At 39.3% G+C, this 12,754-nt stretch overlaps 2 protein-coding genes across 10 annotated transcripts in view; both read right to left on the bottom strand.

Annotated features, from left to right (window-relative positions):
• Nucleotides 1-2,784, bottom strand: part of kirrel3b (kirre like nephrin family adhesion molecule 3b) — a 216,365-nt gene extending 213,581 nt beyond the window's left edge. For all 9 annotated transcript variants that reach the window (XM_024276839.2, XM_024276840.2, XM_024276844.2 and 6 more), the window contains exons 1-2: nt 2,457-2,784; nt 2,261-2,328 (exon numbers count right to left, since the gene is read on the bottom strand). In XM_024276839.2, coding sequence (XP_024132607.1) covers nt 2,261-2,303 — 43 coding nt within the window. In that variant the 5' untranslated portion in view covers nt 2,304-2,328; nt 2,457-2,784. The remainder of the gene's footprint in view (nt 1-2,260; nt 2,329-2,456) is intronic.
• Nucleotides 1-12,754, bottom strand: part of LOC112149246 (GRIP and coiled-coil domain-containing protein 2-like) — a 523,867-nt gene that overhangs the window by 287,567 nt on the left and 223,546 nt on the right. The gene's annotated exons all lie outside the window — the stretch shown is intronic.

Genomic DNA, 12,754 nt, shown 5'->3' with positions numbered 1-12,754 from the left:
TGAGAGATGGAAGCTGTCCTTGACAAGTTTGGTCTGAGATTAATGTGTTCTTTGAGATCTGTCTCCCTGGTCTTCTGACGAGCGCCGTGTCATCTGTCACTGGTTGAAGTGACAGCATGAAGGAAAGGTGTCCCAGATCTGCTAACGGAACGCTTAGGATGAAAAGCTCACTACACCTATTCCAGCCATTGACTTGTGTTTTCCTTGGTCGTTTTGGGCCGTTTTCTCTCTCAAAGTCAAAAGCGAAACGCAGCTCGGCTTCTCAGATTTTCCCTCTCCGTACAGTCTCTCAGGATAGCTGAATCTCGGAATATGATTGCCATGACCACAGCTCCTCGTTCCCCTCCGTTCATAAAAACCGGATTGTTTTCCGCAGCTTTCTGCTGACACTGGTTCGGCACATAAACAGAGCCGTATTTCGTACAACAGGAAGCTTTAGGGAAGCACTTCTTTCTCCCAAGGGGCATGCAAGTGAGGAGGTGGGTTGTTATCTGCTGTTTACCTGGTAGAGGGAAGCAGTATTTTATATTATGGTAATAACAGACTCTGCTGAAATGTGCAGAAATCCTATTTCAATGCAGTTATGCTTGCGCCTCACTTCCACTTTGTTCTAAATGAGATATGATGTTAGTTGTTTGCAGAGCCGGAGCTGAACCTGTGATAATATGCTAATGAAAATGGGATTTATTAAGGATAATAGCCCAAAGCAAAATGTTTATGTCAATAAATTAAGGCGGCAGTTTTACCATCTAACATTACTGCGACTATACTATTTGCACTAGGCTTGCAGAAAATGAAAATGCACAGAAATGGACATGTAGGCAACTTCAGAGCAAGAAATGAGGTGTGGATGCAAAAGTTGGAGGCTTAGCAGAGTGGAAGCAGGCAGACTGACTGATTATGTATTTCTGCAACACAGTAAGCACAGATGGCACCGAAAGACTCGACAGTGAAATCAGAGAATACAGCAAAAGCAGAGACATTCAGAGCGGCATCATCTGCAGCACAGCGCGGGATGTACCATAACTGTTCTCTACCGTCACAAACAAAAGAGGGAACACTTCCTGCAAGCTGTCCTCTCACTGGGTTCACTTCAGCAGCTTGTGTCAACATACAAAGTTTTGAAGGAAGCAAAATGGGAAGGAAATAAACTAAAGACGGAGATCAAGAAACTTCGACAGTCAAAGTTATCGTCAATCTGATTCATTCTAATATTTGAGAAAGAAATGGCGATGCAATCACGGATCGCTCTTCCATGATCTTCAGTATAAGTCAAGATGTAGAACCGTGAGACACAAAGAAAAAAATCTGCTTTATGAAGTTTTATTCATTGTTTTTGCAGCGTCTTACTGACTCTGAGCTTCAATTACACCAAACTGAAATCTCCGATTTGAGCGTTTCCTGTGGGTCTAATTCCCCTCTGGGAAAAGGCTACACAGTGAAAACATGCATACATGGGGGCCATTCATTCATTCCCGGCGCTCCTTACAATGTAGTCCAGACTGACAGGGTCAAACTTTGAAAAGAGGAGGCGGCTTTGTCAGTGACCCTGACCCTGCGCAGCAATAAGCCGGGGCGCTCGCTGCATGTGAGCCATTCTGACGCTGCGAACTGACCAACAGTCTGATTAAAGCTCCGGCACATCACATCCTGACACCGCAGGGGTAGAGTTCTGTTCGACTTTACCCACATCGATTGTTTTCCAAAGACAACCACCTGGTGGCAATCTGGGCAAACAACTAATTCATCCTGATTCCATTTCCAAACAGACTCACTAGGAAAACATTGATAAAAATAACAGCAAATAGTAAAAGATGCCAAGATTCCTACGGATAATGAACTTTTTGTTTCGCCTCTCATTATTCTAATCTGACTCCTTGTAGTTTGACTTCGAGGGGGCAGGCTGTCAGTTCAAAACAATGTGACTCAGGAATGAATGCTTGACTGAACCGGAATGGGGTTATAGGGTTTTGTTCGGGTGTGTATGTGTGACAGGAATACTAAGCCCACATAAGAAGTATTTAACTTGTCTGGTCTGATAGCTATGACAAACTAAAGTGGGAGCTGTAACTCTCCGTAGCGCCTCAGCCCCCATCATTCTCAAATTGCGTGTTTTTCCTTTGCATCCGGCATCCCAGTGCACACAAGAAAAGCAGTTTAAGCGCACATAGGGCAGCAATAAAAGATGATCTCTCAGCCAGCAAGTCAATCACAAGCACGCGAGATGTGACAAATCAGCAACTTCATCTGGAAAACTTACCATGTCCGGAGATCCACAGGATCAGAAGGACCCAAGGGATCATGACTGACGAGCGGAGAGGGCAAAACCTACGGAAAACAGTAGGCGAGTGTGAAATTGAAGTTGGCAGGCACAAAGAAAAGCACAAGATGAGACAGGGATCTTCTGTGCTGCTGGTAGGACGATACTACAGTCACTGAGTGGAGTCTCCTTTTACCAGTGGAGGGCTTTCTCCTCTTCTGCTAATTCTTCCTTCCCTCTGTGTGCGCTACTCTTCAGTCTGCTCTGCCCGCCGCGCTATCTTGATGATGTGAGCTTGAAGACTTTCTGTGTCCCCGCTGCTGACTCCTGGAATACACGCGCTCCCTCTTCCTCTCTCGCTCGCTCGCACGGGCTCTCATTGCCCATCCATTCCCACTGTCTCCAGCCCTCACTTGGCCCCCCCGCCCTACCTCCTTTTCCCTTTCTCTCTCGCTCTCCCACACACGGAGTCAGGGGATGGAGCTCCAGACTCCTCCTTCCATCACTCCCTCCCTCACATCCTCTCTGTCTGGGTGGCTGAGGCTGGGAGCGAAGCTGCCAGGCTCGGGTCCTCACTCTGGGAACGGGAGCTGCCATGGGAGAAACAGAGAGGGAGCAGCTCAATTAGAATGAGAATAGGACTGAGACCTCTAAAGCGACATAAAACGCACACATCAACAAAAAGTTTTTTTTCCCTGCCTCTCCCCACCCCTTCTTCTCTGTGTTAAGACCTTAGCCTCTTTTTAAGGGGGGTGTGGGGGCTGATCTCTGGATGGTGCCACATTTTTGGATTCCCTTTGGCTGAATAAAGATCACATTAGCATTTAAGACAATACTGTTATTAACGTTCTGCTTGTATTGGGGTTAACCACATGCATACTCAGTAACTACGATTTGAGACACCAGGCTTCAAAAATGCACTACTGATACTGAACATTTGTCAGAGTACAAATAAACTATACTTTGTTATAAAATACCCACTTCAAAGAAAATTATATTTTTAAAACTTTTTTGTATCATTTTAATAGAGAAAATATATACAGATTAAAAACAAAATTGCTTATTTGAGTATTTCTTTATTCAAATTATTTCTAATCAGGAGCAGAAAAAAAACAAATATTGTTTAAAAAGGTTTGACGTGGTGCTACAAGCTCCTTGCTCTGCTCCATTCCATTTAAGGTAGATAGATCCATGTTCGTCTTTGTTTTCCTTGTCTTAGCAGGCATCTGGCTTAAAACTGTACGGCTGGATAGCTTTGATATTGCTAGCCGTTTGTAAGGGACTGTGAGCTAATGTGAGAGTCTGTAAAAAGATGGATGATGGGAAATAGAAGTAGGCTTACTCCCTGCAATAGCTCCGTCCACAACACAGAGGCTAATTTCTAATGAACTGCCATTAAGCAGAAACTATATCCTATATATATATATATATATATAAACTTCACGCATTAAACGCAATTATTCAAAATTAAATTAACGTGTTAAGATGTATTAATGCCCTCAGGCATCCTGCCATGCAGCTGGAAGATCAGCGCAATAAAAATCTATCTAAATTGAAAAAAAAATCTGTGATTGAGATTTTATTAAATTTAAGAGCTAATATGTCATTTATTTGTAGTTATATATGTATATATATTAGGGCTGTCAGATTTGTCGCGTTAAAAACGCATTAATCTGACGTGTGCTTGACGCCGACATTTTTTTTGACGCATTAATCGCGGACTTTCTCATACGTGCCTTTCCATACCGCACGCGCGGGCGTCCCGCCCTCCAACTCATCGGCTGCTCTCACTAGACCACGAGCTGCGAGCTAAAGCCGGCCGGCGCTAGGACCTGGAGAGCTCCTGCACTCTAACTCGGCTCCGGTTCGCGTCCAGTACCACGTCTGGTGGTACCGGCTCGCGTCCGGCGCCGCGTCCCGAGAGCTGCGGACGTTCCGGACAGCAAGCTCACCGGGGGACGTTTTAAATGTTCTGGAGGTTTAAGCTTGATCCAGCCCCAGCATAGCGGTCTGTCTGCCGGCATATTCACCACGTGAACTCCCCATTGAGCTGCAGCCAGAGAACGTGGCGGCAGTAACAGACTGTCAAACTATCCACAGAGTATCCCGCTTTTCTCAGTCTTTAATGTTTTAAAAAACAAAAGTTCATTGGAAATGATAAATCTCTATTTCATTTATTACTGTAGTTCAGCAGAGGAGGAAAAGATTTGGTCCTGACAAAAAATGAACATGAAAGTGTTATGGAAATTTTATTTTTGATGTTTTTAATTTTATTTTACTGAACGTTGATTGAAGTTTTGAATTTAAAATGCCCTTCACTTGCACTTGGGCTTTTGTTAGGCATTTTATGTTACAGCCTTTTATTGTTAAGAAAGTTTATCTCAATACAATGTTACAAAATAAAGTATTTCTGATGAAAACTATTAATTTTGTCATTCTTGTTTTCATAATTAATGTAGAACTACTGAATTCCACGAACCACACATTTTTTTTCCTTATAAAAAGGCCACATGTAAATTTGCGATTAATCGCGAGTTAACTCTGGAAATGCGATTAATCGCGATTAAAAATTTTAATCGCCTGACAGCTCTAATATATATTCATTAAAAAAAAAAAAACCTGCAAAATCATAAATAAAAGACAACGGTAATGTTTTGAAAATAGATTATAAATTGATTAGAGTGGGACTATATATTGTTTTGGTTAAGCAGGCCATAGTATGATTTACTTAAGCCTTTCAGAGTAAACAACGTCCATATATATGGTCATGTATTATCTTTGGAACACTAAAAATCTAATTTTTTTATGAAATATTATTTATTTTCGTGAGTTTTTTCCTAGCTGCAAGTAAAATGACTCGATTCCTGAGGCTCCGCCTGCTGCTGTGTTTGAGTGCCGCCCATTTCATGATGTCATCCTAGAGCCGGCTTTGTGTCTGCGTTTCTCCCATGAAAATAAACATAGCATATATCTGCCTTTAGTAGCTAGGCTATTAAAATCTACTAAATGCTATCAAAGCCCTGCAACAGCGAATTGCTCCCAAAGCATCCAAAGGTGATTCTTTACTAAACTAACAAACTGAAGTAACTGAATTATTGAACACCTGTTTGAGCTAGAATTTATTGAAGACAGGACACAATTGGAAGATATGTGTTATTGTGCAACTAAAATGAACGTTTTTTTTTGATGATCACCACTAGCTCTGTGGAGAAATTGGGTGTTGGAGTTAAACGGGGGGAGGTTCTGTCCGAGCACACTCTTTCTAAAAGGGGCTGTTCTCAATCTGTGACATCAGCATATGAGGATCCGCTTGTTCTCATGGGTATGGGAGGGGCTAGTACTGTAGTAGTTTTTAGAAGATTACGCAGAAATGGGTGAATGGATCATAATACCGCTTTGAGGTTCTTTATAGGGAGGAATGAACAGTATAATAAACTTGAGAGCTCAAAATGTTGGTTTTTCATGGTATGGCCCCTTTAAATAAAAATTAAATGTTTTTTTTTCCCTCATGACACTGGTGTAACACGCAAGTAAACAGAATGTTTGCATTTTTATTTCCTCCAAATTGATCCATTTCAAGCCATCCTACTCCTTACAATACTCCAGGTAAAAGGGAACTTCAAAAATGTATAAACCAGAGAGAAAAGTGGTGGTTGACAAGAGGGTGCAAATGGAGACGGACTCATGAGCAGGAAGGTCATTATAGAAATATATAAAACAAGAAAAACAAGACAACATAAAACATTTTGAAATGAAAAAGGAAAAACTTGAACCAGGATTTAGCAAAAAGACTTTAAAGCGAAGGATCTGACTAAAGTCCAGAAAGTAAAATGCAATGAGGGCTAATTGACTAATAGAAAACAGATGTGGTTGATTAACAAATGAAACTTGGTGTGTCTTAACAGTGAAAAACTCACCCACAAAATTCAGCAAAAATAGAAGTAAAAAGCAGGACTCAAAGAAATAAAGTCAATTAACCACTAACTGTGTATTTCTTTCATATAAGAGTTGATATAATTAAAGCATATGCATGTTTTAACCCTGAAAAACTATTTGAATCATATTTGATAAATGCATTTCTGAGACCCCTATGTAATTTGCATAATCAAAACGTTCCTTAAAAACAAATTGTGAACTTTGTCCAACTTGAAATGACTACTTGAGGTACTAAGAAGATTAAAAATGTGTTGCTAAATCTTTATAATAGCTACAACATATTAATAATCCGTGGATCAAATTTGAAACAGCGGCTAAATAAGGTGCCGTATTTCCTAATTACGCCTGTCAGTATTTTTGCGTCTTAAAATGACATTATTGTGTGTAAAAACTTACCAAATCACCCAACATATTGTAACTGATACTATATCTAATTTTAAAAATTGAAATAACATTCTTTTGTGACTTTCATCAAAGGGTATAAAAAGCAGCTTAATTCTTGCGCGGCGTCCTTTGACAGTCATTATTAGACACCTATAACACAGATATATAGCCTTAGAATCTAATAGTCCAAATATTTGGTTTAGCAAAAGAATATAACTCCTCTATCTGTCATAAATACTGCCTTGGATGGCTGTTGACAAGGCTAAAGGCAGTACGCCTCACATCAAGTGTGTTGATAATTCCAATAGCTATGAAAAGTTTTTGGTTGCATGCCAGCCGCCTGCTTGTCAAAGAGCTGTGCGATGGGTCTGAAAGCTAAATACTCCACTGACTGAAAAAAACAGCTTCTTCTGTATGTAGCTTCCAAACAGTTTCTGCATTTACCCGTAAGGGTAAATATTCATAGCTACAGTCTTTTTGCTTGTCTACAAATCTTTTTTCTTCCATTCTTCCGTCTGTGCTTCTATAAATTGGGTAAGATGGAGTCACGGCAAAAAGGAGCAATTTTTTACAACGTGTATGAGTTCTTTGAACCAACACAATGCTGCTGTCTTGGTATTACCATGAGATGACCTATGTCCTCTGAACAAAAGAAAACAACATACAAACAACCAAACATTGCATCTTGAGTCCCGGTGTATCCCACCGAGACTCAAATTTGTGGTATAAAGTGAAATAACAGTTGTGAGTGAATCCATTTAAACTGTTTTGCTCACTGTCTAACAATTGCATCCACTTGTAAACATGCCACAATCCTTGTTGCCCCTGTCAACAAACACGCCTCCGACTTCAAAAGCAGAAACTTGTTAGTCTGACCAAAAATAACCTGTCAAAATAAGTACCTTGTTAGCAGCTGGAAGCATGTCTTATTTTTACATAATGGTGTTTTAACCATACAATTATTCAGCTTTGTTGCTACTTTCCAGGTCACAGTGGTTCCACTGCTCATTATTCTGAGTCCCACTACATTAAGTTGTTAATCCACAGATGCAGTAATTAAATCCACGGAAGGCACCTTGATGTTACATTTCCAGAACACATGTTAGTATCTGTCATATTTTCAGGGGGGGAATTAAGGGTGACATGAGAGGTGACAGTGGTTAAAAATGAATGTAGGATAGATAGACTCGAAGAAAGAGAAGAAAAAACACATCAAACTTTTTCTTTTCTTTTACTTTTATTAACTTTAACTGTTAGATCAGAGCAAAAGAAGTTGTTAAAACAACTTTTAACAACCTAAGGTATTTGTTTCCAGTGTCTCATAAATGTTGGTCCATCCCTTTTCACTACAGTGCTTGATTTGGGGTTTGGAACATTTGCTTAAGTGCCCCCATCCTGCTCCAACAGCATTCAACTGGTTTGAAATTTGGCAAGTTCTCTCTGGTCATTTTATCATCCATTTACTGCAGTGTGGATAATTATTCTTGACCCAAAACTGGCAAGAAACATACTGTCTTATACTTTACTGCAGAGTCCTGTTAAAGAAAAAGACAGAATTTCATAAATAACCTAATAATTGTATAATTCAGCGCTCTGATTATTTTCACGACAAAAACCACAGATTGTTAATCTTACGTCACCTTTTTAACAGATTTCTTTGTGTAAATTTGTGATTCCCCCAACAACTCCTTTTTTGATCTCCTCTCTGCAAAATGCTTCGTTCCAATAATCTTAAGCTTCGTTCCCTCTGCAATTTCCAATAAAAGTCCATGTAAATGCATGTTTTAGGCTTCTGTGTTCAAAACTCTCCCATTTATGCCTAACTACTCAAGTTTTTATGACTTTTTTTAGACTCTACAAAATATGCCATTGAAAGTTAAACCAGGTTGAACTTTGATAAATTAAGTGTTTAGATTTAGGAGCATCCACTTTAATTAACAGAAGTGCCAACAATTTGATAATAGAAAATAAATTAATAACTAGAAAAGTTGCATTACCTGCAATAATGCTAGTGTGAATGCTTTAGTCATTAAGCGTGTTTGAGACGGCCAAGGCGACCCCGGCACTGCAAAGATCGCCTGAAGCGCGGTGTATGCTGCTTAGTTTCTGTCACCGACGTCAAATGTGCGCTGTCACGAAGTATCGCGGGAAAAGGGCGGGTTCAAGACGCCTTCCTAAGTCAGCGCAGCCAGAAAATACTGTAGGTGTGTTTGAGGTCACCCAGCACCTCGCCTGCATGGTCGGTGAGACTAAGCTGCTGCAGGAGGGGGCGGAGAAAGGCACCTGAGATGAAGGTGAACGACGAGACTGTACGAGAACAAGGAGTTGGGGGTTGTCCTTACCATTCGGTTGAATTTTAATATGCCACTCCAGAATGATCTGTGCTGTTGTCTTTTATGTTTTATTATCATCTTTCAGAGTAAAACAGATACAAAAAATAGCAGCGGGATTCATTTGATGTGCACTGTCCCAAATAAACAGATAAAATAGAAATGAAAGTTCATCTTAAATACAACAATAACACACATAACCACAGATGATTTTGAATCTTGTTTTTTTTTTCAACAGTGATTAACTACCTTCCAGAAAGAGTAAAAAAAATACACAGATTTCCTTCATTTAGCGCCGGTTATTTCACACCGAACTACAAGAACTTTCAGGACCCGTTTCCCACAGTGCATTGTAGTTTGACGTGACACTGGTCAGGAATAACTGGCACTAAATAAAGGAAATCTATGTATTTTGTAACTCTTTCTGGAAGGTAGTGAATCGTTGAATTATATTTAAACAGGATACTATCATGTATTTAAAGGCTTGTTGCTATTCTACATAACAATTTGACTTTCTCATTTATTTCCTATAGAGTTTGATTTGCTCAATATTTCAACAACTTTAAAGTTCATGAATACCAAAAATTCAAGCAGTAATGTCCCAGACAAGCTGAACATTTTGATACCAAGATTGCTGAAAGTGTGATTGAGTTTTTATATGCAGAAAAATGTACGGAAAGGAGCAGGAGAATCACTGTGCCTGGGGGGATTTATATAACCCCTCCAATTATAGAGACATTTGTCCAAAATGGTTCTTTTACGGACTAACATTTGTTGGAGGGATGCAGAGACCTCTGCAGAGAGGGTGTTCCGCGTCGTGGTTGCGCTCTGAGGCATAAAAGTTTACATTTAAATGTAAGCAATGACTTTTTGTTTTAGCATGACCTTTTTAAAGTCTTAAATCCAATGTTGTTATGTATTTCTGAGCGTTAGTTGCTTCCTGTTAACACAGCTGACTGGCAGCTATTGATGACATCATCGAGTGAGAGTGACATCCAAATTTGAAGACACTTCTTCTCCATAACTCTCCATTTGGAGGACTAAATGCAGGGGAAGAAACTTCTTTCAACTGCAGGTGGCGGGCATGTAAAAGTAAACAACAGTAAAAGAAGAAGAAGAAGCCCCTCCCAGCTTGTCCAGTGTGAACTCTGTGGGGTATACACATGTTCTAGAATGTGCGTCACATGCCTGGTGTTTACGTAGCTTTACAGTTTGATTTTGGAGACTTGCATCTTTACTTCAGGGATCATAAGACGGATACAGGATAGTATAATGTGGTGTTTAGATAAAGAGTATGTACCATTCATCCCAGATACGAAATTAAAATAAGATCCCCTTAAACGATAAAAATGTTGCACTCAACAGTATAGTGAACATTTATTTTTCAGCTATACTTGAAGGAATTACCCTCCATGTCCCTGTTATCATTGGTATATGAATTATGACTGATATAGGACTAAATCTCTGCATACTTATGACAGACAACAATGCCAATAGTCTCTAGAGCATGGCTTTTGTAATGACACAGTAAGCATTGCATTAGGGTTTGAGTCTACTTCATATCAATTTAATCTCTCTCTTACCTCCTAATCTAATCAAAAGGCCCGTGGATGACAGGTGGTCTTTTCATCAGTGCGACTAACAGCTACACAGAAAAACAACCCCACTGCGGCCAAACCAGAGGATAACAGATTTGCATTTTGTGTAAGAACATGATGAGAGGGGGCAAAGAATAACAATGGAGCTTATGCGCTTCAAGGTTGAGCAGTAAGGGTAAATCGGGTAGACGGGGAAATTAATTTATATGTACAAGGCTTATAAACTTTGATTTTGTAGGATAAACCTTATCCTGGATTACATTTGAGAAATATTTTTAGATATATCTGACATCAATTGAAATGAAGTCATCCTGTTCATTGTATCCTGTTAAAATGCAATGTTAAACAATTGCTGATTTAATAAAATGTGTGAATCACCTTTTCTAAGAGTGTGTGTTATATTGATGCAGACAGACAAAAAAAAGGGATGTTTTGCGGTCTTGAAAAAGGCACAAAGGCTGTCAAACCTACAGGGCGCATAATCTTTAAAAGACACGGGAGAGAGGAAACTCATTTTCTCAGAGCTTAAGAGACCTATTATATCACCTGTGATCATAATTCTCAATAAAATTGACAGAAAGACAGTGATCCAGAACTGCTTCTATGAATTGTAAGGACAAAAAAAAAACTTCTGTTATCCAAACAATTGTTAAAAAAAACTATTCTTATCGCCCCATTTCAAATAAAGGTTCTTGCTCTCCCTATTTTCACAAAATTTTGCCATCATTAATAATCTGCATTATAAAACAATCAATTTGAGCATCTCAGTTTCCCGGTTGGTGTCTGTCATGTGTCATCACTTGGCTGGAATTCATTCACCATGCATGTTAACCCCTCGGAGCAGACTTCCTGTCACACAAAAGGCCTTGTCTGTCAACAATGAAAAAAAAAAATTAAAATTTTGGATGATTGCAACCTTTTTAATGAAATTGCAGAAGCACTTTTTTTAAGAAATCACATTTAGATAAAAGCAGCAAAATGAGAAGCTGCTATTGTTAGACCGCTGTATGTGACTATAAAGAACATGTTTGCATAAAATAAAATAAGATCAAGTTCTGCAACAAGAGCTATAAACTTATACAAGAGACTTGTGTGACAGCTAAGAGATCTAATAATAATAATAAAAAAAAATCACAAGAAGGCTATATTATGTAGTGAATGTTTGTAATTGTAAGCCTGCCAGGCTTTGACAGAACCTACTGTAAAGTCACGAAATAAGAGAAGAAAAAGAAAGAATATATTTTATTATGTCTCAACAACACAAAGAAGATATAAAGCTTCTATCATGTTTTTCTATACCAACTCTTATTCAGATAGACATACCCCATAACAAGCAGGTCATTTATTCAGGTCGTCACAGTACTTCTTGACTGTCATCTGAAACAAAGGAATTTGTGTTCCCTTAAACTCTACACAAAAGAAGCTTGATGTCTAATTGTAATACTAGGAGTCTAGTATCCCTAAAGTCACTTTGGAGTCTCAATATTTTTGGAGCGGTTAATGGCAACGGTGCATGGCAATGGAAGATGAGAATTTTTGGATTTATGAAAAAAAAAAAAAAAGTCACAATGAAAATTTCAAACATCCTTTGAATTCCCACTCCAATAATCTTATAAACGGTTACCAAAAAGTAGATTTTTTTTTTCTTCCGTGTTGACCTCTATAAATGGGACTTTAAAAGTGCTGTCTGTTGGTCCTTGCCAAATTTTTGACAATTCAAAATAAACTTGTTCAATTCCTGAAATGTTGGTCTAAATCCGTCTGTGTGCTGCCTCCTACAGGTTGAGACAAGATATTACAGTTGAATTTTGTGATTGGTCACCTGGAGTAAGTCCCAATGTCGTTTCACATCATCGTGCTCTGCAGCTCCAGTATAAAAGCCCCGCCCATCTTTGAACACTTGACAAACAGTTAAAGCTCACCTCATGTTGGAGGGTCAATCACAGCACCAGACCACAACTCCCCCACGCAGTCCACCTCCCTTATCCCCGCCCCCTTTTTTGCATTTTTCAAATCTGGGCCAAGTGTGGAGTCAGCCTTCAATTGTCCTGTTTTGTAACCCTTTTAAGCATTAATTCTGATTTTTTTTTAGCCCAAATCTAAAAACCTTCCATTTTTTTAGAACATAGTTTTTGCAGAGCGGTCGTATGGTTGTTCATTAGAAACTTGCCCCTGAGTTGTGGGAGGGACTGTTGGGCCAGAGCAACCCCCGCCTCCACAACTCAGTGGAGGAAAACGAAGACGTA

This window comes from Oryzias melastigma, linkage group LG13 (genome assembly GCF_002922805.2).
Source record: "Oryzias melastigma strain HK-1 linkage group LG13, ASM292280v2, whole genome shotgun sequence".
Classification (NCBI taxonomy): domain Eukaryota; kingdom Metazoa; phylum Chordata; class Actinopteri; order Beloniformes; family Adrianichthyidae; genus Oryzias; species Oryzias melastigma.
This window is presented reverse-complemented; position numbering and strand designations above follow the sequence as displayed.